The 19,862-nt window shown below is 63.2% G+C and overlaps 3 protein-coding genes across 3 annotated transcripts; 1 reads left to right on the forward strand and 2 right to left on the reverse strand.

Moving 5' to 3' along the window:
- The first annotated feature begins 1,490 nt into the window (after positions 1 to 1,490).
- LOC117643992 lies at positions 1,491 to 4,404 on the forward strand. The gene is made up of 5 exons (XM_034383178.1): positions 1,491 to 2,035; positions 2,118 to 2,459; positions 2,681 to 2,800; positions 2,878 to 3,261; positions 3,339 to 4,404. The coding sequence occupies exons 1-5, from the start codon at positions 1,973 to 1,975 to the stop codon at positions 4,353 to 4,355; spliced, it is 1,926 nt and encodes a 641-aa protein (XP_034239069.1). The 5' UTR covers positions 1,491 to 1,972; the 3' UTR covers positions 4,356 to 4,404.
- Positions 4,405 to 5,270: 866 nt separating this feature from the next.
- On the reverse strand, positions 5,271 to 6,196 carry LOC117643993 (prisilkin-39-like). The gene is made up of 3 exons (XM_034383179.1): positions 6,142 to 6,196; positions 5,690 to 5,981; positions 5,271 to 5,611 (listed from the first exon to the last, which is right to left on the reverse strand). Exons 1-3 carry the CDS (start codon positions 6,142 to 6,144, stop codon positions 5,271 to 5,273), a joined length of 636 nt encoding a protein of 211 aa, XP_034239070.1. The 5' UTR covers positions 6,145 to 6,196.
- Positions 6,197 to 6,240: 44 nt separating this feature from the next.
- Positions 6,241 to 17,469, reverse strand: LOC117643994 (protein gooseberry-like; the record flags this gene model as incomplete). The annotated part of the gene is made up of 4 exons (XM_034383180.1): positions 17,158 to 17,469; positions 13,279 to 13,582; positions 11,852 to 11,973; positions 6,241 to 6,830 (listed from the first exon to the last, which is right to left on the reverse strand). Coding segments are annotated over exons 1-4 (1,074 nt in total), but the record flags the coding sequence as incomplete, so codon positions are not given.
- Positions 17,470 to 19,862: the final 2,393 nt, after the last annotated feature.

Below are 19,862 nucleotides of genomic sequence, written 5' to 3' on the forward strand. Positions count from 1 at the left end.
AAGACCTCCGTCCTGCTGCTGCGAGGGCTCAGCGCGGGGCTGCGGCAGGCGGAGGCCGAAGCCGCGCGGTCGACCTGCTCCGAGCTAGACGACGGCATGGCAACATCAGCCTCGACTTCGTCTCGCGCGACTTCATCAGCATCCTGTGGACTGTTGGTCGGTGGGTCCTGGTCTTGATCCTCGCCCTGGGGGAGTGTCCCTAGTTCCGAGATTGCGTCGGGAGCAGACTGAAGCGCACTGCTCTCTGGAAGTTCTTCGGCAGCCACGCAGTGCGCGTCTGAACCCGAGTCTGCCCCGACGGCTCCAACCTCCGCGTCGCTGTCGTCTTGCGTCTTTTCTGCCACCACGGAAGGTTCCTCCGTGCTTGCGTCTCTTCCGACTGCTCCAGGTTCCTCGACGCTGGCCTCGCGAGTTGCATCCTGAGGCACTTCTTCCTCCACCACTGTAGGGGCCGTTTTCAGCCATCTCTGGCCTCGCGGGTGTTCGAACCGCCGCCAGGCGAGGCGCCAAAAAATACTCGTCGAGCACGGCGGGATCAGCCTGCAATCACACGGTAACGGTCTGAGCGCGCCCGCGGGGGCCGACTCGGAGAAACTTTCCTGTCTGCATGTCTTTGCTTTTGGCACCTGCACAACCCCCTCTTGTCGCGAGCCCGCTTGCCCCTGGCCAAGTCGGAAACTCCCCTGAAGAAAACCCGCGGCCGGCGCGCAATGTACGCGATAAGCCTCTTCATGACTCCTGCAATTAGACAAGGCGATTGCGGCAATCAGCGACCAGCCAGTTTCGTCGCTGTTTCTCTCGCACTCATGGGGCACTCCGTAAGTGTGCGAGAGAGACACAGCGACGAACCGCTGTTTTGAATCGCTCGACAGCCGACGGCCGGCCGTGCCGCAGCCGCCTGAGCGCCAGGCCGCCGAGCGCACAGTGGTGCCCGATGGGCGGCCTACCTCCCAGGCTGTCTTGCCGCCCGTGTCACGTCACAGCGCGGACATGCCGCCCGTCGTCCGCGGGCCGTAAGTACGTCGCGCTTCCCGCTTGTCGATGTCAGCTGGCTGCTCCTGGTTGCCGGGCGCCGGCCCACGCCACTGCGAATCGCGAAGCCGAACAGCCGAACCCCTAACCTCCACGTGGCCCGACGTGGCCGCACTCCTCGTGATGGGCCGCGTGGCGCGCGGTGTCCCGGTGCCCCCGCGAGTCTGCGAGGTGCGCAGTTTGGCGGGCTATCGGCTGGGCGGCGGCCTGGGCGACGCCGAGGTCGGGGCGACCCCTTCTAGGGAGGAGAGACTGTACGTCGTGGGAGTCTATCGGCGCGGCGTGGTCGGGAACAACTACCCCGCGGCGCGCGGCCGGCGCAGCAGTGCGCAGCAGACTCATTCCGAGAGTCGTTTTCGTCGCTCCGTTTCTCTCGCACTCATGGGGCGTCCCGCATGCGTGCGGGAGAGACAGAGCGACGAAAACGACTCTCGGAACCAGTCTGAAGGGTTGGCGCCGCGGCGTGCGAGGGGGCGGTGCGGGAAGGCAGTGCTGCCACACCACCGCACGCGGCGTTCAGTGTTTCAGTGGTTTCAGTATTTGAGTCGCACAGTGGCGCCGCCAAGGCCACACCGGTGGCGTCATTCGTCATTTCCTCCGCGTTTCGCGCCACTTCCTGGGTCACAGCGTGACTGGCGGAAACAAAAGCCGAACTAAGCCCGTGAGCAGTGTAGCAGTGTGGCCGGCGGGCGCGATGTGTTCGGGGCGGGGGCCCCGCACAGTTGGCAGGCCCGGCCGAAACCATTGTTGGACGAGTCATGGCAACTTCCCGTGCCGGAATGTAGGGGGAAGCACAAAAAACAAAAACACAAAAAACATGTTTTCTAAATTCAAAGTGGAATCCTAAAGTCACCGCAACATGCAAGTCGTCCAACAGAACACGACGGTCTCATCCCTTTAGCGCGGCCTCACGAAAAAGAGAAACGAAACGGTAACAAAAATGGACGTGGACACCTTGACGATCGGGACGACGGAGTATGAAGACATGCTCATCGGGGACTCGGTGAGGATGAATGGCACCGAGTTGGAAACAGCGTGTCAGCGCGCTGACTTGCGACCGACCCTCGGCAACCCTCTGCTCGCAGGGGGACAACATGTCCTCCGAGGAGGCCGCCGGCGCGCTGCTGCCGCCCGCCTACAACTACACCTCCCTGGAGAGCATCGTGACGGACGTGTGGGACAACGCGCCGAGCGTGCGCCTGCACGAGGTGGCCGTGCTGACGCTGAGCGCGCTGGTCGTCGGCGTGCACGGCCTGCTCGGCCTGGTGCCGCGCTCGCTGCTGTCGCCGCGCACCGCCTGGCTGCTGCTGCAGGCCACGCTGGCGCTGGGCTGCGTCTACGCGCTGGGCTGCGTCATCCTGGCCGCGCACGCCACCCTCAGCCGCTGGTTTTTTCGTGACGCCGAGGACGCCGACGAGGACGAGCAGGTCAGCTTCCCGGCTGGCGTCGACGTTATTCGCCGCTTGCTACTCTTTGGAGGGCAGAAGACTGATTCCGAGAGTCGTTTGCGTCGCTCTGTCTCTCTCGCACTTATACCGGACGTCCCATAGGTGCGAGAGAGACAGAGCGACGAAAACGACTCTCGGAATCAGTCTGCAGCTCGGCGTGGTGGTCGTCGCAGGAGGCGGACGCGGACGCGGACCCGCAGGCGGAGCCGGGCGCTGCGGATGACGCCGTGGTGGAGAGCGTGGTGTCGTCCAGGATCGAGAAGGAGGAGCGCGTCAAGCGCTGGCTCGACAACCTCAGCACGGACCCGATCCGCGAGCAGGTACCCTCGGTTTCATTCACGGGTTCAAACCACAGCAACCGCTCTATGGAAAACAAACATTAAAAATTGCTCTGCAGATGAACCTGGAGGCCTGTGGCGAGGTGCGGGGGCGCAACATGGAGGCTGACCGCTCCAGCGCGGACCTGCTGGGCGACGGCCAGCCTCTAGGCCAGCCCATCCCCATGCCCGCCAACGCCACCCCGCGTTGCCCGCGCCTCCTGCCGCTGCCGCAGCACTCGCTGCCCCCGCTGCCCGCCACGCTGCCCTCCACGGAGCTGGCCTCCCTGACCAAGGAGGGGCGGCGCGCGCTGTCCCTGGCCTACGAGTTGTCCGTGGCGGTGCGCACGCAGAGGGCGGGCGCCATCCGCACCACCATGTCCGCGCCCGTGTCCGAGGGCAGCGGCGGCCTTTCGCTGGCCGACGCCAAGGACGACTGGAAGCTGGTGCGTCGCGGCAAGGAGGTGTGTGACAGTGTTGCGACGCCATGGAGTTCAGCACGTTTTCCGTCGCTTTATTGTGTTTGACCATGTTCATGCAGGATTTCCAACAGCCAGAGGAGCCGGTGCAACCTCTGGACCCCCGTCCCCTGGACCCACGTCCACTGGACCCACGTGGCCAGGCTCTGCCCCCAAGCGACGACGACCCACAGCCTCCAGCTGCCCCTCGAACGCCTCGCCTGGACGATAGCCACACCCCGGAAGCGTCCGCGCCGCTCACGCCCACGGCCTCGGCCACCCCCAACGCCGCGGTCTCGGACAACGCGGTGCTCAACCCGTCGTCCTCGCTGCTGAGCTTCGTGCGGCGCTTCAGCGGCACCCGCTTCCTGCTGAGGGAGCTCGCCAACGCCACCGACGGCCTCCCGATCCCCGGCCTGGTCGTGCCCAGCCTCCGCCTCAAGGACAGCCGGTCCTTGTCGCTGGAGCCGAGGCCGGAGTCGCGGCCCGACCGGCCCGACCCGTCGCACCACCGCAGCGCCCTCGCGCTGCCCCGCGTCGACGCCGTGCACGCCGTGGCCAAGGCCGAATTCCAGGCCGCGGCGCCGCAGCGCGAGAAGGTCATGAAGGTGTTCAGCAAGGGGCTGCTCTCGGAGGGCGGGTCGGTGGAGTTCCCCTCCGCGGCCGCCCAGGCCGGCCAGGACGCGGGGCGCTACGCTGACGCCGTGCTCGGCGCGGCCGGGTTCCTGGCGCAGGACGCCTCCGGCTTGCCGCGCGCCACGCGGACGACGGCCACGTGCACGCTGGAGAACATGACCGGCGAGGCGGCCGTGTACGCCGCCGCCCCGTGCCCCGCGCGCTCCACGCTCAACCTGGACATGTCCTCGCGGTCCAGGGTGGCCGCCGACCGTGCCACTGAAGGCCAGGACGCCGCCGCCTACGCCGTGGCCGTCACCACCTCGCGGGGCCTCACCGCCAACATGTCCGAGGAGGGCATTCCGCGGCCGGCCCGCGTGCCCGACCTGGACGACGAGCACAAGAGCCTGTTCGACCTGAGGAAGTCGCTGCTCACCAGCATCCCGGAGGCCGCGCCGCCCGACGAGGACTTCTCACACTTTTAGTTCAGCACCCCGCACCCTGCGGTTTGGCCAATAAACGGAATTTTTAATATTTGTCAACAATTTATTCAACTTTAGAAGAATGATTTCGCCAGTTCCGCTGTGTACAATTGGCGGGGGGCGAGCATAATCTTACTGAACACTCAAGGCGTCTGATTATGTCTGACAAAATAGCGTGGCTGAGCGCACGTAAGAAAATACAGTACTACATTTTCCATTTTATCTTAGCACAAAATATATTTACAATACACTATTCTAAACCACGCTCTATCTAAGTACAGCTGAGGAAGACAATGTGAAGTGGGAGGGGCTGGTCCCTGTGTAACAACAAAATAACATTTATTGATAAATATCGGTTTCACATTATTCTTTTAACCTAATTATTGACAACTGAACATTGTGCAAACCACCGATACTCGTTAAACATTAACACTATCAAAACTAATCTGGTTTATCACTTTCCTTAAAATTAATCACAATAAATCAATATGTATCTACATGCAGTACTTTTTCATTCATTTTTTCATTTATTCTACCTGTGACTTTTGCCGTCGTGCCTATCTTGCGTGGTAATCCCAAATCAAAACGTCTACGGCCCAGTTCCGACTAACTACAAAAATGTTGAAAATTCTTCACAAAAATATACAATTTTAGTTTAATATTTCCAGGAAAAAGCATCAAGCTAAAGCTATAATTATTTTTACTAGAAGGACGATTTGACTCATATTTTCGTCATGACTCTTACAAAAATATCCCACACTTGAGCAGAAGCCTCACACTTTTCACCGGTCGAGACGACAATCATCATGCTAGACTAGAAGCTCGTGCGAAACACACACCTTGGCTCTGAGAAATATGAAAATGCAGCGAAAATAATGTCTCTGGAGGGCTGGAGGTTCGACGCGGCACGAAGCTCCGCTAGTACCAGGAGTAGAAGGGCTGGGGGTGCGCCCTCTGGCCGTAGTGGCCGAAGCTCGGCGCCGCCATGGCGCTGGAGTGCGAGTCCAGCAGGGAGGACGTCGGCGAGGAGTTGAGGCTGCGCCCGGTCAAGGGCCCGAGCTGTTGCTGCGAGGCCAACTGCTGCCAGGGCCCGGACACGCCCAGTCCGGAGGGCAGCGGCCCGGACAGCGAGCCGGACAGCGAGCCGGACAGCGAGCTGGCCAGGCCGCCCGACAGGGTGACGCTGTTGCTGAGCACGGCCAGCTCGGAGGACGAGGCGGCGGTCGGCGTCGGGCAGAGCACGGACTCGTTGCTGGAGACTGCGAGGGCGAGAGAAATTCCCGTTAGTCACTGGTTTTGTTTCCGAGCGACAAAGTGCTGTCTGCACTGGCACTCACCCGAGGAGCTCATGAGCGACGACGCGGGGTGCGACAGCCCCTGGCTCAGGGAGTGGCTGACGGAGTGCGCGTGGCTGCTGCCCGGGCTGTAGCCGGGGCTGGGGTAGCTGTGGTAGGCGTGGGTGGGGCTGTGGTAGCCGTGGCTGGGGCTGGGGTAGTTGGGACTAGGGTAGCCGGTGGCGGCGATGGACTGCGGCGACGAGCTGGGTCCGTTGTCCATGTGGCCCTGGTGGTGGCCGAAGTGGCTCTCGGACGGCGCCGACTCGGACGAGGGCGGCGACAGGTTGCCCATCTGCAAGCATAGGGAAGGACACCGTTAGCTCTCCTTTCTAAAAATTCCAGAACGGGCTCAGAAAAAGGTGGCGACTTTTTAAGGCCGGAGACGCACCGCAAGCCTTTGTGGCGCGACGCGGTGGGCCGGGCGGGTACACCGCAAAGGGCTACGGACTCACCATGCTGGTGGCGGTGGAGTACAGGCTGCCGTAGCCGCTGGAGGCGCTGGAGGCGCTCGACGCGCTGGACACGGTGGCGCTGCCGCGTCCGCTGCCCGCGCTGCCCGTGCCGCTCGAGGCCTGCGTCTGCTCGCCGGCCTCGTCCTGGCTGAGGCCCTCGGACTGTGCGGAGGCCGCGGCGGGGGCGTCAGACAGCCCGGACAAGGGGATGTACTCGGGCGGCGTGGCGCAGGGGCCGTGGCCGTGGCCGTGGTGGCCCTGCTCATGCTGGTCTGGCAGCGTGCCCGACGGCGGCGACGTGAACGCCGTCTCCCCCATGTAGGGCGCGTGAGAGGACGACGCCGACGACGAGGTCGGGTACACGGACATGGGCGGCATGGCCATGGGCGCGACGGGGATGCCGGGCACGGGGCCGTACCCCGACGACGAGGACCCCGACGAGCTGGACATCTGCTTGCGCAGGCGCGCGCGCCGGTTGCTGAACCACACCTGGATGCGGGCCTCGGTGAGCTTGGTGCGCTGCGCCAGCTCCTCGCGCGTGTAGATGTCCGGGTACTGCGTGCGCTCGAACGCCTTCTCCAGCTCGTCGAGCTGCGGCGCCGAGAACGTGGTCCTGGAGCGGCGCTGCTTGCGCTTGAGCGGGATGCCCGGCTCCGACTCGCAGTCCGAGGCGTCCGACCCCTTGCCGCCTGCAAGCAAAAAGAACGTCGAGTGAGTGAAGTGGCGCGTTGAGGTGGCGACGTCGCGGTGGCCTCAAGGCTCAAATCGAACGCTGGGTGTGGCCTGGGTGGCCTGCGCCGCCTGCGCCCCAGAGGGGGCTCCGGTCCGGTGCCTGGCACACTGCCTGGCTGCCGCACCGCTGCCGCGCGATGCCGAAGGATCGCCTCTGTCTCTCTCGCTCCTGTACAGGACGAACTTTGAGTGCGAGAGAGACGACTCTCAGTCTGCTTGGCCCGGCTTGGCCGCTGGGCCCCAAGGGGCCGCCTTTGTTCGCCGCGCCGTCCACCTCGCCACCTCGGAGCGGGGCACGCCGGGTAGGGCACAGAGCACGCCGGCGTCCAGCGAGCATTGAGGCGGCGGAGCAGCGAAGCAGTGCCGGCAGTGCCCTCGCCCCGCCCTCCCCCCGGCCCGGCCGCCCGGCTACTCCGAGATCGCTCCAAATAATTAAAACAATTTCTCACTCGCCGGCCGGCCGGCGGCAGGACCATGGGACGGACCCGGCGGGCTTTATTCCGTTCGGCCGACCAGTCACTACACTCTAAGCCCACCCGATTTCGTTTCCCGTGTGCGCACTGGATAAGACCGTGGTAAGACAGTCGGCCCGAAGGTGGCCGAAGGTCGCCTGGGAGGCAATTCAGTGGCAAGCAGCGAGCATCACGCTCGGCGCCTGCCCGGCTAGCGACGCAGGGCCCCGCCACAGTCCTGCCCGGCAGAGCGATTCCGAGCACCGTCTCTGTTGCACTCGAGGGGCGTTGCGTGTGGGTGCGAGGGAGACAGAGCGACGGAACGCTGTTTCAGCCTCCAGGTGCGACTCTGATGATGATGACGCGGGGATGTGGCGGGGATGCCGGCCAACGTTGACGTCGGCTAATTAATTACGTTCGTTCGAAACAAAAAATAGACGGGGCAAAACAAAGGCGGCACGTTGCGGCGAGCAGGCGGCAGCGCCGGCCAGCCCGAGCTGGCGGCCTGCGGTCCAGCAGGTGTAACATCTTCATGGGCGTTGCCGTGCATTGCCTGCGCCGCGCGGCTCCGCCTTCTTTCCCCCGCAAAGCGAAATCGAAACGAAAATGTCTCTCTATCGGGTGACTCTACTCTGCGACCTTGAGGGGACGGGGGCGGTCGCTATCGGAGCGCACGGTGGTCTTGTAGTCCGTGATAAGCTTGGGCGATAAACCACGCCGCGCTGCCTCGCACAGAAGGCCTAGAAGGCCCTGCTCCTGGCCGCGGGGCCGCGGAGCCGCGTGCGAGGTGGCCTGCACTGTAGCGCCCACAGTGGCTCGCACAGTGCCTTCGCGGTGCCTCGAACGCAGCCACACGTCGGGCCCGCTCTTCTGGGAAGCGTATTTTTACGCCCTGCGGTGGAGGCTGCAGGTGTGGTCAGCCGCGCCGCGGTGCGACGGCGAGCGCCGTCGCGAGGTAGGCCACCACCAGCACCGCGAGCAGACTGATTCCGAGAGTCGCTTTCGTCGCTCTGTCTCTCTCGCGCCTATACCCCGGACGCTCCAGTGCGAGAGAGACAGAGCGACGATAAGGGCCCTCGGAATCACTCTGCAGGCACCCCGCGGAGCACGGAGCAGCCGTTTAGCGGACCGTCACGCGGAAAGCGCTGGTCGTTATGGAGGCCGTCGTTATGGACGGCGTCGCTTCACTTGCAACCGACTTAGCACTTGATCCGCGTTATCCCCAAGACGAGGCGCCAAGCGGTCTGGAACTCTGGAACCTGGATTGCCTGGAGCCGGAAACGGAGCCAATCAAAAAGGCGGACGTCAAACCGCCGTCGCCCGCAGAGAACGAGCATCGCGCTGTCAGCGGCCTGCTCCCGAGACAGCTCTCCGTCTCTCTCGCACTCCAGGGGCGTCCCGCAGGGGTGCGAGAGAGACAGCAGTGAATCAGCCTGCGGACCCTTTCGGCCCCTTTCGGATCATCCCGGTCGGCGGGCAGCGCAGGGCGGCGGTGGGATGTTGGGCCCGGCTGGGCCGCAACGTGGACAAATGGGGCGCGAGACCCGGACAGGTCGAGCCCTCAGTCCGTGCTCCGTGCCGCCTGAGGTTTGGTCCCCGCTGTGCCCCCGCCGGGGCAGGGGCCCGGGGCGGCCGGGGGCCCCCGCTGCCCGAGGCGGTACCGACGCACCATTTTCCCATATTGCTGAAGCGGCCGGCAGGCTCAGGCCAACAGTTACAAATTGCTGAGGCGGGGGTTTTCGCGCCTCGCAGTGGGAGAAAGAAGGGGCCGCCGCCGCACAGTGGGCCAGAAGACCGGTGGAGGCGGCCAAAACTCCTGACGCGTTGAGCTCCAGAGTCGCTAAATGGGACTCGAACCGAACGTGTGACCCCACCAATGGATTCCTCGTTCGGAGAGCAATCCATCGGTGGGGTCACACGTTCGGTTCGAGTCCCATTTAGCGACTCTGGAGCTCGAAACGTGTTTACGGTTTTGGCCGCCTCCATCGGTCTTCTGGCCCACTGTGCGCCGTACCGCCGTCCGTCCGCCTGTGGGAAGCGCTAGGCGAGCTTTGCGCCCGAGCCGCCACACTGCCAGGCAGGTGTGTTGGCGTTGGCAGCTAGGGCGGTGCTGTCGCGGGGAGCATGGGGGACATGGGGGCGCGAGGGGCGTTGGCCGCCGCAACAGGTGCCCGGATGACTGCGCCCTGGCGGCTTTCGGCTCTCTGGGGCCGCGGCACTGCAGCTACACTGCAGCGGGGTGCGCGCTCGCCGCCTCGCCGCCGTGCAGGCCGTCTTGATCGCCTCTCGCACTAATGGGAGCGCATCCCAGCGGCCGGATCGCTCTTAATACAGTGAGTTAGCATCTATCTCTCCACCGTTTCCAGAAGACGAGTATCCACACACAAATTGGCCCGGCAGCGCGGCGGCGTGGCTGCAGTGTCGGGGCGGGGGCGAGCCGTTCATTAATCTTCGTCCTCGGCGCTCCCAGGGGAGAGAGAGAGAGAGAGAGAGAGCGCACCGCCGCCGTCCCAGCGGCCTCGGCCACGAGTGCGAGCGAGAGGGCGAGATCGGCGCGCAGCGGGGCGTCCTCGGCTCGGACGGGGCAAACGCCTCGTAGCGCCCTGCGCGCCCTGCACGCTGCATCCCCCAAACAATTTAGCTGGCCGCCTTTAGCGGCCTTTCTCATCTCTTTTGTCGGCGAGGCAGTGGCCACTGCCAGTGGCGCAGCCGCAAAGCACACGAAAAAGCACACTCGCCTCGGCCGCGAACTCATTTGTCTGCCCGACACGCAACGAAAATAGACCGGCGCAGGTGCGGCTGCAGTGCAAAACTGCTGGCCATCGAGAAATTTGAAACGTTGCCGCGAGTGCTTGGTGCGGCACTGCGAGTCGGCCTGCCTGCGCGCTGAGACGTGAGTGTGCGGGTCTCACGGCGGCGGAAGCAGCATTAAAAACCTTTATGACAGCCGCTGTAACGACGAGGCGGTATCGGTGTGTGTGCGGCAGCAACAACAACAGCAGCGCGCTGCATCGGCGGTGCGTGGCCACAGGGAGAGTCGGCGGGGGCGGCGGGGAGGCGGCGGGGGCGGTGTATACCAATAGGACGCGCATCACTGGGCGACCAAATTACCCCCCAGCCCGCCGGCCAGCAAGCTTGCTTTCGAAGAGTCGCGCTTTCGACGGTCCGTCGCTCTCGCACTCACGCGGCTTTTGCGCTGGGGCGCGAGAGAGACCTGCAGGGCCGCGCGGCGGGCCGAGCCGAGGCCAGCGGCGCGGCAGCTTTCAGAGCGCGAAGGGAAGTCGCCGGGGGATGCGGGACGCGGCCCGCCAGCGCCAGGCCTCTGCCGCGACGTCGTCGGCAGCACACTGTCCGAGAGTCGTCGCTCTGTCTCTCTCGCACTCATGGGGCGTGCCGTCGAGGTGCGAGAGAGACAGAGCGACGACTCTCGGAATCAGTCTGCAGCAGCAGAACGAAAGGGCAGCAGCCGGCACGGCGCCGCAGGGCCGGGGAGGGCCGCGGGGCGCAGGCCGGCATATGGGGGGCGGCGCCTCGCCCTCGGCTCTAGCATGCTCTATCTAGCCTTGCCTTGCCCTGCCTTGCGCAGCACATGGCGCGACGGCAGCCCGGCCCAGCCCGGCCCAGTCTCCCTGGACTGGATCCCGTTTTTTCCCCGCGCCTTTCGCCACACATGAGCGCAATAGTCGTCTATGCAGACTGATTCCGAGAGTCGTTTTCGTCGCTCTGTCTCTCTCGCGCCTGTACGGGACGCCCCATGAGTGCGAGAGAGGCAGAGCCACGACTCAGCCTGCTGTGCGGCGGGGTAACAAGTCTGGGAAGGGCGGGCCGGCCTGTGCTCCGTGCCCCACACTCGGAGTCCGGAGTGGGTCGCGCCACCCTCGCGACGAATCGCTGTCCGTTCTGTTTCCGGTCGCGGAGGGTGGCTGCCACCTGGCCGCGGGGTGAGAACGGTAGCGCACGTCGCCGATCTGTCTCTCTCGCACTCATGGGGCCTGCCGTACAGGTGCGAGAGAGACAGAGCGACGAGCGCAGAACCAGTCCGCGGACAGGGTCTCGTTGGCGGCGGCGCGGCCGGGCGGAAAGACGCGCAGGTGAGGATACGCCCCCCGGCCAATGGGATGCAGGCAACGGCACGGCACGGCACGCCGGGCCCGGCTGTGCCGGATATCCCTCGAGATGGATACAACCCGTCCAGCCAGCCAGGCAGCCCACCTGGCGGGTTTAGCGGCGCCGCGGCATAGGCCGCGCCAGAAGCCAGCCGCCCCCCTTCCCCCTCCCTCGCCTGGTCGTCCTGGTTGGCTCGGCGCGCGGCGCGCTCGGCGGCCGCAGTTATTATAGCCCCATCATCGTGGGGAACGGCCTGGATGGCCACGGCATGGCGGCGCCCCGAACATGGCGGCGCGGCGCATGTTCGTCTCATCGACCGAAAAAGGAGTCCGCCTTCGGGGCGATTCCGATCGCGCCGTCCAGCCCGCCATTGATTACTCTCCGAGCCGAACGCGGCAAAAAGGAAAGGCAATACTTACAGTAGTCGAGATCGCTGAGTCCGGGCTTCCTGTCGCCGTCCTCGGAGCCCCCGCGGACGAGCCTGGAGATGGCCGACACGGACGGCGCCGACGTCCGGTCGCACAGCCCGTCCTTGATGAGCCTGGAAAAGAACGCAAGGATTATTTGGAGTCCAAGGGGACCGCCGACGTGGCTTATCCTGCGCGGCCGGCCTTTGAGCGCGCCTCGCCGCGCCTCGCCGCCCACCCCACCCCACCCCGCCCCGCCCCACCCCGCCCCGCCCCGCCCCGCCACGCCCTGCACAGCGCTCATGCTCTCGTAAAGTGTCCTTTGCGGCCTTTATTGCCCGGCCGACAACGTCACTGCCGTCGATCCAAGCCCTTGCCGCTGTCAGCAACGGATTCAGCAGACTCCGATGTGACTCTGTCGCACTCGTGAGGCGTCCTGTAAAGGTGTGAGGGAGACAGGGCCACGAAACCAACCACTCCTCGGAATCACCATCGCCTAAACAATTTCCCGCCAAATTTCGGTGAGCGCCTGAAATTTGAGACGCGCGCGTTTCACGGACCGAAATTCTTCCTCTTTGGACGACACTCCGCTCGCGTTTACCGCGAACACTGCTAACTAAACAGGTGAAAAGCAATTGAAATAGAGTCACCCCACCGGGACTGCTGGTACACTGCTGGGACCGTGCCCGCGCACAATGAGACCCTGACTGGCTGGACGATGGCCCCTGTAAATCATACTCCAACCAGCCTCGCCTCACAATGACCCCTGTCTCCGACGTGTCTCCGCCGTGTCTCCGACGAGTCTCCGAACAGCCTCGGAGTCTCGGACGCGACCGGCAGTAAACGCATAAACTGCCATAAATGAACACACTACGACTCAACCTTGGTACAGGAGGTCAGCGGTGGTCCACTGACTGCCTTTTTTCTTTCGCTGCCTCCCTTCTTCCCCTCTCCCAGGCATTCCTCCTGTGTCCGTTTGTCTGTGTTGCATCTCGGTGACGAGTCACTGACAACACACTGACCTCCAAGGACAGCACAGCTGATTGTAATGCGGCGATGGCAGAGAAGACACGAACAGTGTTACAGTACGGCCTGCTCAGGTGGACCCACGACGCACCAGTGTCGAAAGGGTTGCCAACTTCAGCGCGTGGTCAAACTTCTCGAGAGCGAAGCTCGGTAGACAGGCGGAGGTTGGCAACCCTGTCGCCACCGGTGCATTAGAGGGACCTTTTGGCAGCACGGGTCTCAAAACCGAAACACTTTTCCCCCATTGGAGTTCGGAGATTTAAACGCACACGGCACCCGGAGTCACCCACACTGCCGCGCGGCCGACGGCGGAGTAGAAATTTAAGCTCCGTGAAACAGTAAACAAACAAACAAAATCCTCCACACCTCCGCGTTTCAAAGAGTGGCGATGCTTTCACAGTGCCTGTTCTCACCTGTCCCTGATCTCCCAGCTGAAGATGCCCGGGTTGGCGCGGCGGTAGTCCTCGATGCGCTGCTCCACGTCGGGCGTGGCGATGCGCGGCTTGGAGCCGCCGATGACGCCCGGCCGGATGGAGCCCGTCTCCTGGTAGCGGTTCAGGATCTTGGACACGCAGCCGTGCGACACGCGCAGCTGGCGCGAGATGACGCAGGGCCGCACGCCGGCCGCCGCCATCTCCACGATCTTGAGGCGGATGTGGTTGGGCAGCGGCCGCCCGTTGATGAAGACCCCGCCGAGCTGGTTCACGCGCCCCTGGCCTGCAACAGGAGTCGCCGAGTGTTAGCGCAATGAACATGGACCGGCGCACAGTGGGCCAGAAGACCGGTGGAGGCGGCCAAAACTCTAGACGCGTTTTGAGCTCCAGAGTCGCTAAATGGGACTCGAACCGAACGTGTGACCCCACCAATGGATAGCTTTCTTAACGAGGAATCCATTGGTTGGGGTCACACGCTTCGGTTCGAGTCCTGTTTAGCGACTCTGGAGCTCAAAACGCGTCTAGAGCCGCCGGCGCCCGTCTTCTGGCCCAATGTGCGTCCTAGCAGATCTCTGACAAACTACAGCATAACCGAGGCAGAGCACAGGTCAAGACATGACCTGCCCCTCGAACATGCAATACATGCCAGCGGAAGCAAAGCGCAACAAGACACAGACCTGCCCGTTGAACATGCATTGTGATCCGTGCCACTCGGGATGGTTAGTATTTCAAAATCGTCACGAAAACGCGTCATCGGCGAGAGCCTTTTTTTCCAGTGTGCACTATTTCACGGGCGGGGCGTTGGGCCCGGCGGCGGCACGCGCGGTGAAGGGGCGCCATTGACGCTGCCGCCATGCCCTGCCCGCCGCGCCCCGCCGCGCCCCGCGCCGCGGAGAGCGATGCTCCCGAAGTGCGCTTCGTCGCTCTGTCTGTCTCTCTCGCACCGCCGCGGGACGCCCCATGAGTGCGACAGAGACGCGCAGAGCCACTGTTCGGCGCCAGCCGGCAGCCATGCCGTCACGCGCCTTCATTAGGCGTCTAATCTAGTACGTGGCGGTGCGACGCGGTGCGCGACAAAAACGAAGAAGGCGGCGCGCGTGCGTGTAAGTCTGTGTAGTCAGTGTAGGCGCGCGTCCTGCCCCCGCCGCGCACGCCGCACGCCCCGCCCAAAGTGATTCTCTGCGGCGCACAGTGGGCCAGAAGACCGGTGGCGGCGGCCAAAACTCTAGACGCGTTTAGAGCGCCAGAGTCGCTAAACAGGACTCGGACTGAACGTGTGACCCCGCCGATGGATTCCTCATCCGGAGAGCAATCCTTATGGTAGGGTTACAACGTTCGGTTATTGGAAGTTGCACTGCAGATTTTTTGCAGTGAAGCTAACGGTACAACATTGAGTGCGGCTGGCGGCCCGATCGCGAAGAAATGCACCTTCCACCTCGTCGTCGTTGTCGTCGTCGCAGACTGGACATTGACTAATTGAGAAAGCTAATTGCACTGCGACAGTAGGCGCGCGGGCGTCGTGTTCCTGGTACTGCTTGGCCTGCTCCCCGCGCTGCTCCCCGCGCGCCGACGCGCCGCCTTGGCGCGGTTCTCTGACTGACTCCGCACAGCGTAGCGTTTCGTCGCTCTGTCTCTCTCGCACCTGGAAGGCCCGCCTCATGAGTGCGAGAGAGACAGAGCGACGATGTTCGCTCTGCAGTCTTCCTCGCGCAGAGATTCCACGCCTCTTTTCAGCGCGCGCTCTTTCGTCGCTCCGTCTCTCTCGTGGGGCGCTGCGTGTGGGTGCGAGAGAGACGGAGCGACGCGGCCGGGGCGCGACTTTCTCCCCCGCAGGTGGCCGAGCAGGCCGTGCAGGCCGCGGGGGTGCCGTCGTCGCCGTGCCTGGCAGTGCCCCCGATCAGGCTACCGTTTAGCACCGATGAGTCACTCGCGCCCCCCGCCGCCAGGCCCGCCAGCCCCACGGGGGGCTCGTCTTGCTCGTCTTTGCTCCGCCTTCGCGAGGCTCCCGTCGTGCGCCGCCCGCTCCCCGCGCCACCAGAAAAACAATTCGCCGACAGTCGAGTCCGGACGACGACAACGCGGTCGTGACTACCGTGGGCAAACGCGCCGCGCGCGCCGCGAGGTAAATTATCGACTTGCCAGTTATGAAAAATTTGTGCCTCTTCTTTTTGCCTTGCTGAGTCAAAGTTTCCACGCGGAGGCAACGGCACACTGGCTGGGCCGGAATCAGGACAAAGTGACGGACTTGTCGAAGCACAGAAGCAGTTCCTCGGACTGAGGTGGACTGAGCGGGACACTGCGGTGTATATGGCAGGGGCTTCTGCACGGCACGGCAAGGCACGGCAGGGCACGGCAGGCGTGTTGTTTACAACTGCTGTCACAGCAATCCATCATAAACGTCAGCTCGGTTGTCGCGCCGCAGACATGTGAAGTGACATGCGTACCGCTACGCAGTGCCGTGCCGCGCCGCGCCCGGCCGCCACGGTCTACAGCCCCCTCGGGACGCTCGCGAGGGGTCCCAGCACCTATCATGTCTCGCCGTGTCCCTCGAGTGCGTGCGCGTTCACCGAGGACTCCAGGTAGTGTATGGTGCCGGGCCTGCCGGGCCTGCCGGTCAGACATGGTCACTTACGGCGGGCAGCGCGGCGGAACCGTCGAGACACTGGAACGGACCCGCCTTTCGAATCGGGAAGATGAATTGGAAGGGGGGCTGCGCTGCTGCGCATGTGGCGCGGCTGTCGTCGCAACAGGTGTGAGTGTGTGAGTTTGAGAGAGTGTATCCGTGTGTGTGATCTCGGATATCGTGACACGAGGGAATTGAATATTTCGAGTCGGTTCAGCGCAGCGGACAGGGGACCAACTAAATGTAAGACACGACACAACATTAACGAATTTCGAATTTCACGCGACGGACGCATAGCAGTCTCGTTTTTCATTCGTCTTCGGTCTTCCCGATTTTGATTCAACCTCAATTTCAGGACTAGGCTCTCATCCCATTGGTGCGCGGGCAGACAGTGTAGCACGCGTTTACAAATCACTAATTCCATGCATTGCTGTCTATCGGGCAGGCCGTCTTTGTGCCTCCGACCCTCATCGTGCCTTCGCCCTGAAAGGAGCCCCCCCCCCCCCCCCTTTCCACCACCCCTCGCCCCTCGTTGACCTGTCAACATTACCTATTCAAACGAGCTATAAAGTTTAGCATATTGACGTTCGTCAATGGAGACAAGTGGGCAGAGTGCGACCCCCACCCCCTCCGTGGCATCCAGGTTTATCACGTCCCATATATCCATACTCCATGATGTTGTGACCACCGCGTAACGCAATGAAGATGATAATCCGGAATACTACAGATAACGAGCAATGTCACAATTTGTTTGTTTGAAAATTTGAAAAGCATGCACTACTGGTAGTGTTACTCGTGGCACGTGGTAAACTTTATCCTAAAGTAAATTTCTAACGTTTTTCCGCAATCGAATCGCGTCAAAGAAATTCAAGAACAATGGCACTACGTCAAGAAATGAATGAAACAAAGCACGTCAAATAGACAACTACGTACAAAGCGAATCCCATGTGCAAGTAGCAGCAAACCACAATTTTGCTCATCAGACTGTTGGTATTTTGTACGCAATGGGGACATAAATTCGACAAGAAGGATCCAATTTGGTACGCATTGCGTTTGCACAAAATAACAACAGTTCGTGTGACAAACTTGTCCACTTTTGCGTTAGGAATGAGACAATATTCACGCAAAAGCAAGCTCAGAAAGGCGCCGAACTAATCAGCCGCTCCGATCCCAGGACGCCCCGGTCCCTCCCTCCACCCGCGTGCTTAGAAAATGTCAAGTACACTTACACTCACCTTGGAAGGGGTATCCTGTGAAACACGGCCTCATCATGCCGAAATTGGTCACTGTCATTTTCTTTCACTTTCCGTCCTTCCAACTGCGTCCACACGCGGCGATGCTGGCGTCGCACGGATAGAGGTTGGGGTTGGTTGCGGTTGCTGCAGCAGTGCACGGTAATCCTTGGCCTTCACGCGGCGCTGCGGTGCATGGTGGCGGTCACTAGCACGTCGCGGGTCACTTTCTCCGTCGCGCGGCACCGGCGGCACAGGCGGCACAGGGCACCAAGGTCCAAGACGGGGCACTCCGACACGTCCTCGAGGGTCGCGGGGCTGCGATCGACTGGCGAGTCCTCGGCGTCGGCGTCCTGGCCGAGCGGCCGGGGCTCCTCCTCGCCGCCGCCCCTCCACCCGCACCGCCACCGCACCGCCACGGCGGCGCAGCGACGCGCAGCCAGCCAATGGCGGCACGGCCTGCTCCGCCTCCAGCGGCGCGCGGCCAACCACGGCGCGCCAGTGCCCGACGCGCCGGGGGTGGGGGCGGCCCGCGGGGGAGGGGCGGGCGGGGGCGGCAGAGCTACCGGTCATGTCGCTACCGTATGCGCGGGTGCTTTCCGTGTGTGTGAACGCGCGTGTGTGAGCGTGAGGATGACAAATAAAAATGGTGGCGTGGAGTGTAGGTGACGTCAGCCAATCCAGTACGTACCTGCGCGTCGCGGCCGCGAGTTTGGAACTTTGCATGAACGAAGAGTGTGCAGCAATTGAATTGCAGTGTAATTATTGCCTGCTGTTCTAAAAGGACACCGGAGCCCGAGCGCGACCCGCAGAAGCTGGAACGCCGGGGCGCGCGGCAGCAGAGCTCGGCAGAGCTGCACCCGTTGGCCCGATGTCACGCCAAACGCATTCGTCGCGCCAGTTGGGCCGGTTGCAACGCCAGAGTGGCCATACTGCAGTGGGGTAGGATCCACCCCCTCCTCGGCCACCAGGGGCACCCGGCTCAACGGGCTGGACCAAAAGACCCGCGGCCACCAAAGCCGAACGAGGCAACACCTGTCAGGCGGGGCTGCGACCACGCGCACCTCAAGCTGCTTTGCAAATTGTTTCACAGAATCCGAATAAACAGGGAAACAGGAGGGTTGGGTTAAAAATATACTGCACTAACCATGCGCTATTATTATTTCACAAACACGCACACACGCGCGCGCGGCGCACGCCGCAAGTTATCTTGGCCGGGGCACCAAAACGTACACATGTCACCACAGGCAGGCCCGGTTCGCCACGGTCCTCTATGTCAAGCGACTCTTGATTCCCCGGCGGCGGAGGGCGAGGGCACGGGGAGGGGGAGGGGGAGGGGGCGCAAGGGGTGGTAAAAAACAGCGCCGCGCCGCCGCCAGCCTTTTGAAGTGCCGCCGGGCCCCGCCGTGCCGCGCCGTGCCGCGGGGTGCACACTGTTGGGTGCGAGAGAGACGGCACGAGGAAGGGCGGGAAGGGAAAAAAGTACGTGTCGGTATCGGAAGGAAGTCCGGGCCGAAGGGACCGAAGGGATGCAGGCCATGAGGGCCTCGACGGGGTTGGCGGGGTGGCTCACCCCGCGCTGGGCCTGCAGCAGCGCCCTGCCTGTTGTGGGGCACCTGGCCGCGGGGCGCTGGCGGGGCTCTGCTGCTTCCGCCGGGGCGGCTCGGACGGCGACCCTCGCTGCAGAGCACTGCACCCTCGATGTGGGAACGGACGCCGCATTCAAGTCTCCAGCAGCGCTCCAGCCTCCTAAATACGGTGTAGTGGTCCAATTTGCGCGCGCACCACAGTGGGCCAGAAGGACGGCGGAGGCGGCCAAAACTCTAGACGTGCGTTGAGCTCCAGAGTCGCTAAATGGGACTCGAACCGAACGTTTGATCCCACCAATGGATAGCGGATAGCTCTCTGAACGAGGAATCCATTGGTGGGGTCACACGTTCGGTTCGAGTCCTGTTTAGCGACTCTGGAGCTCAAAACGCGTCTAGAGTTTTGGCCGCCTCCGCCGGTCTTCTGGTCCACTGTGCGCAGTGCGGCTGCCCCCGGGCTGCCCCGTCACCCTGATGACCCTCGGCGCTTCACCGTCCCCGCCAAGCGCCTCAAAATCGCCGTCGCCGCCGCGGGACACGCGGCGCGGGGCGTCGCGACGTCGGCCGCCCCATTCCGACGGACCGCCTCGCCGCTCCGTCTCCGTCGCACTCATGCGACGCCTCGTCGGGGTGCGAGAGAGACAGGCGATCCTGCGGATTCGGGCGGCAGAGAGACGCGCGGACAAGCGGAGCGAATGGCGCTCGTCTGCCCGGGCTGCCGGGGCGTCGCGACGCCAGAAACACGATCCACGGCCTGACGGCGTCCTGCCCGCCTCGCGGCCACGCGCGTGTTTTCCGAGCAGACCCGTGCATTTTGAAGCGGACGTGGGTTGGAATACCGGCTCTTAGACTTCACAAAAACCTAAATTTTCCTGATTTCATTTTTAAGGTATTGCCGGGCACAATCCAACATGACCCGTTTATCACCGCAGCAGACTGAGTGCTCGGTAGTTTCAGTCGCTAGTCAAAATCCTCTTCAATTTGCATCTCGATTTGGACAGCTGCTTCACAGTGCATCAGAGTGTAACAGGTAGCCCGGGCTCGGCGGCAGCGGCGGCAGATATACAGGCAAGAAGCCCGGCACGCAGTCAAGTCACGCCGCTGGATGGGGTGCCGACGGCG

This window comes from Thrips palmi, unplaced genomic scaffold (assembly GCF_012932325.1).
Source record: "Thrips palmi isolate BJ-2018 unplaced genomic scaffold, TpBJ-2018v1 HiC_scaffold_17, whole genome shotgun sequence".
NCBI classification, from domain to species: Eukaryota; Metazoa; Arthropoda; class Insecta; order Thysanoptera; family Thripidae; genus Thrips; species Thrips palmi.

Excerpts from the sequence above, each read along its gene's own strand:
- LOC117643992 (XM_034383178.1), top strand. The coding sequence starts at position 1,973 with ATGGACGTGGACACCTTGACGATCGGGACGACGGAGTATGAAGACATG. Across the intron at positions 2,460-2,680 it reads ACGCCGACGAGGACGAGCAG|GCGGAGCCGGGCGCTGCGGA; the intron begins GTCAGCTTCCCG and ends GCGGACCCGCAG. Across the intron at positions 3,262-3,338 it reads TGGTGCGTCGCGGCAAGGAG|GATTTCCAACAGCCAGAGGA; the intron begins GTGTGTGACAGT and ends ATGTTCATGCAG.
- LOC117643993 (XM_034383179.1), bottom strand. Across the intron at positions 5,612-5,689 it reads GTCGCTCATGAGCTCCTCGG|TCTCCAGCAACGAGTCCGTG; the intron begins GTGAGTGCCAGT and ends TCGCCCTCGCAG.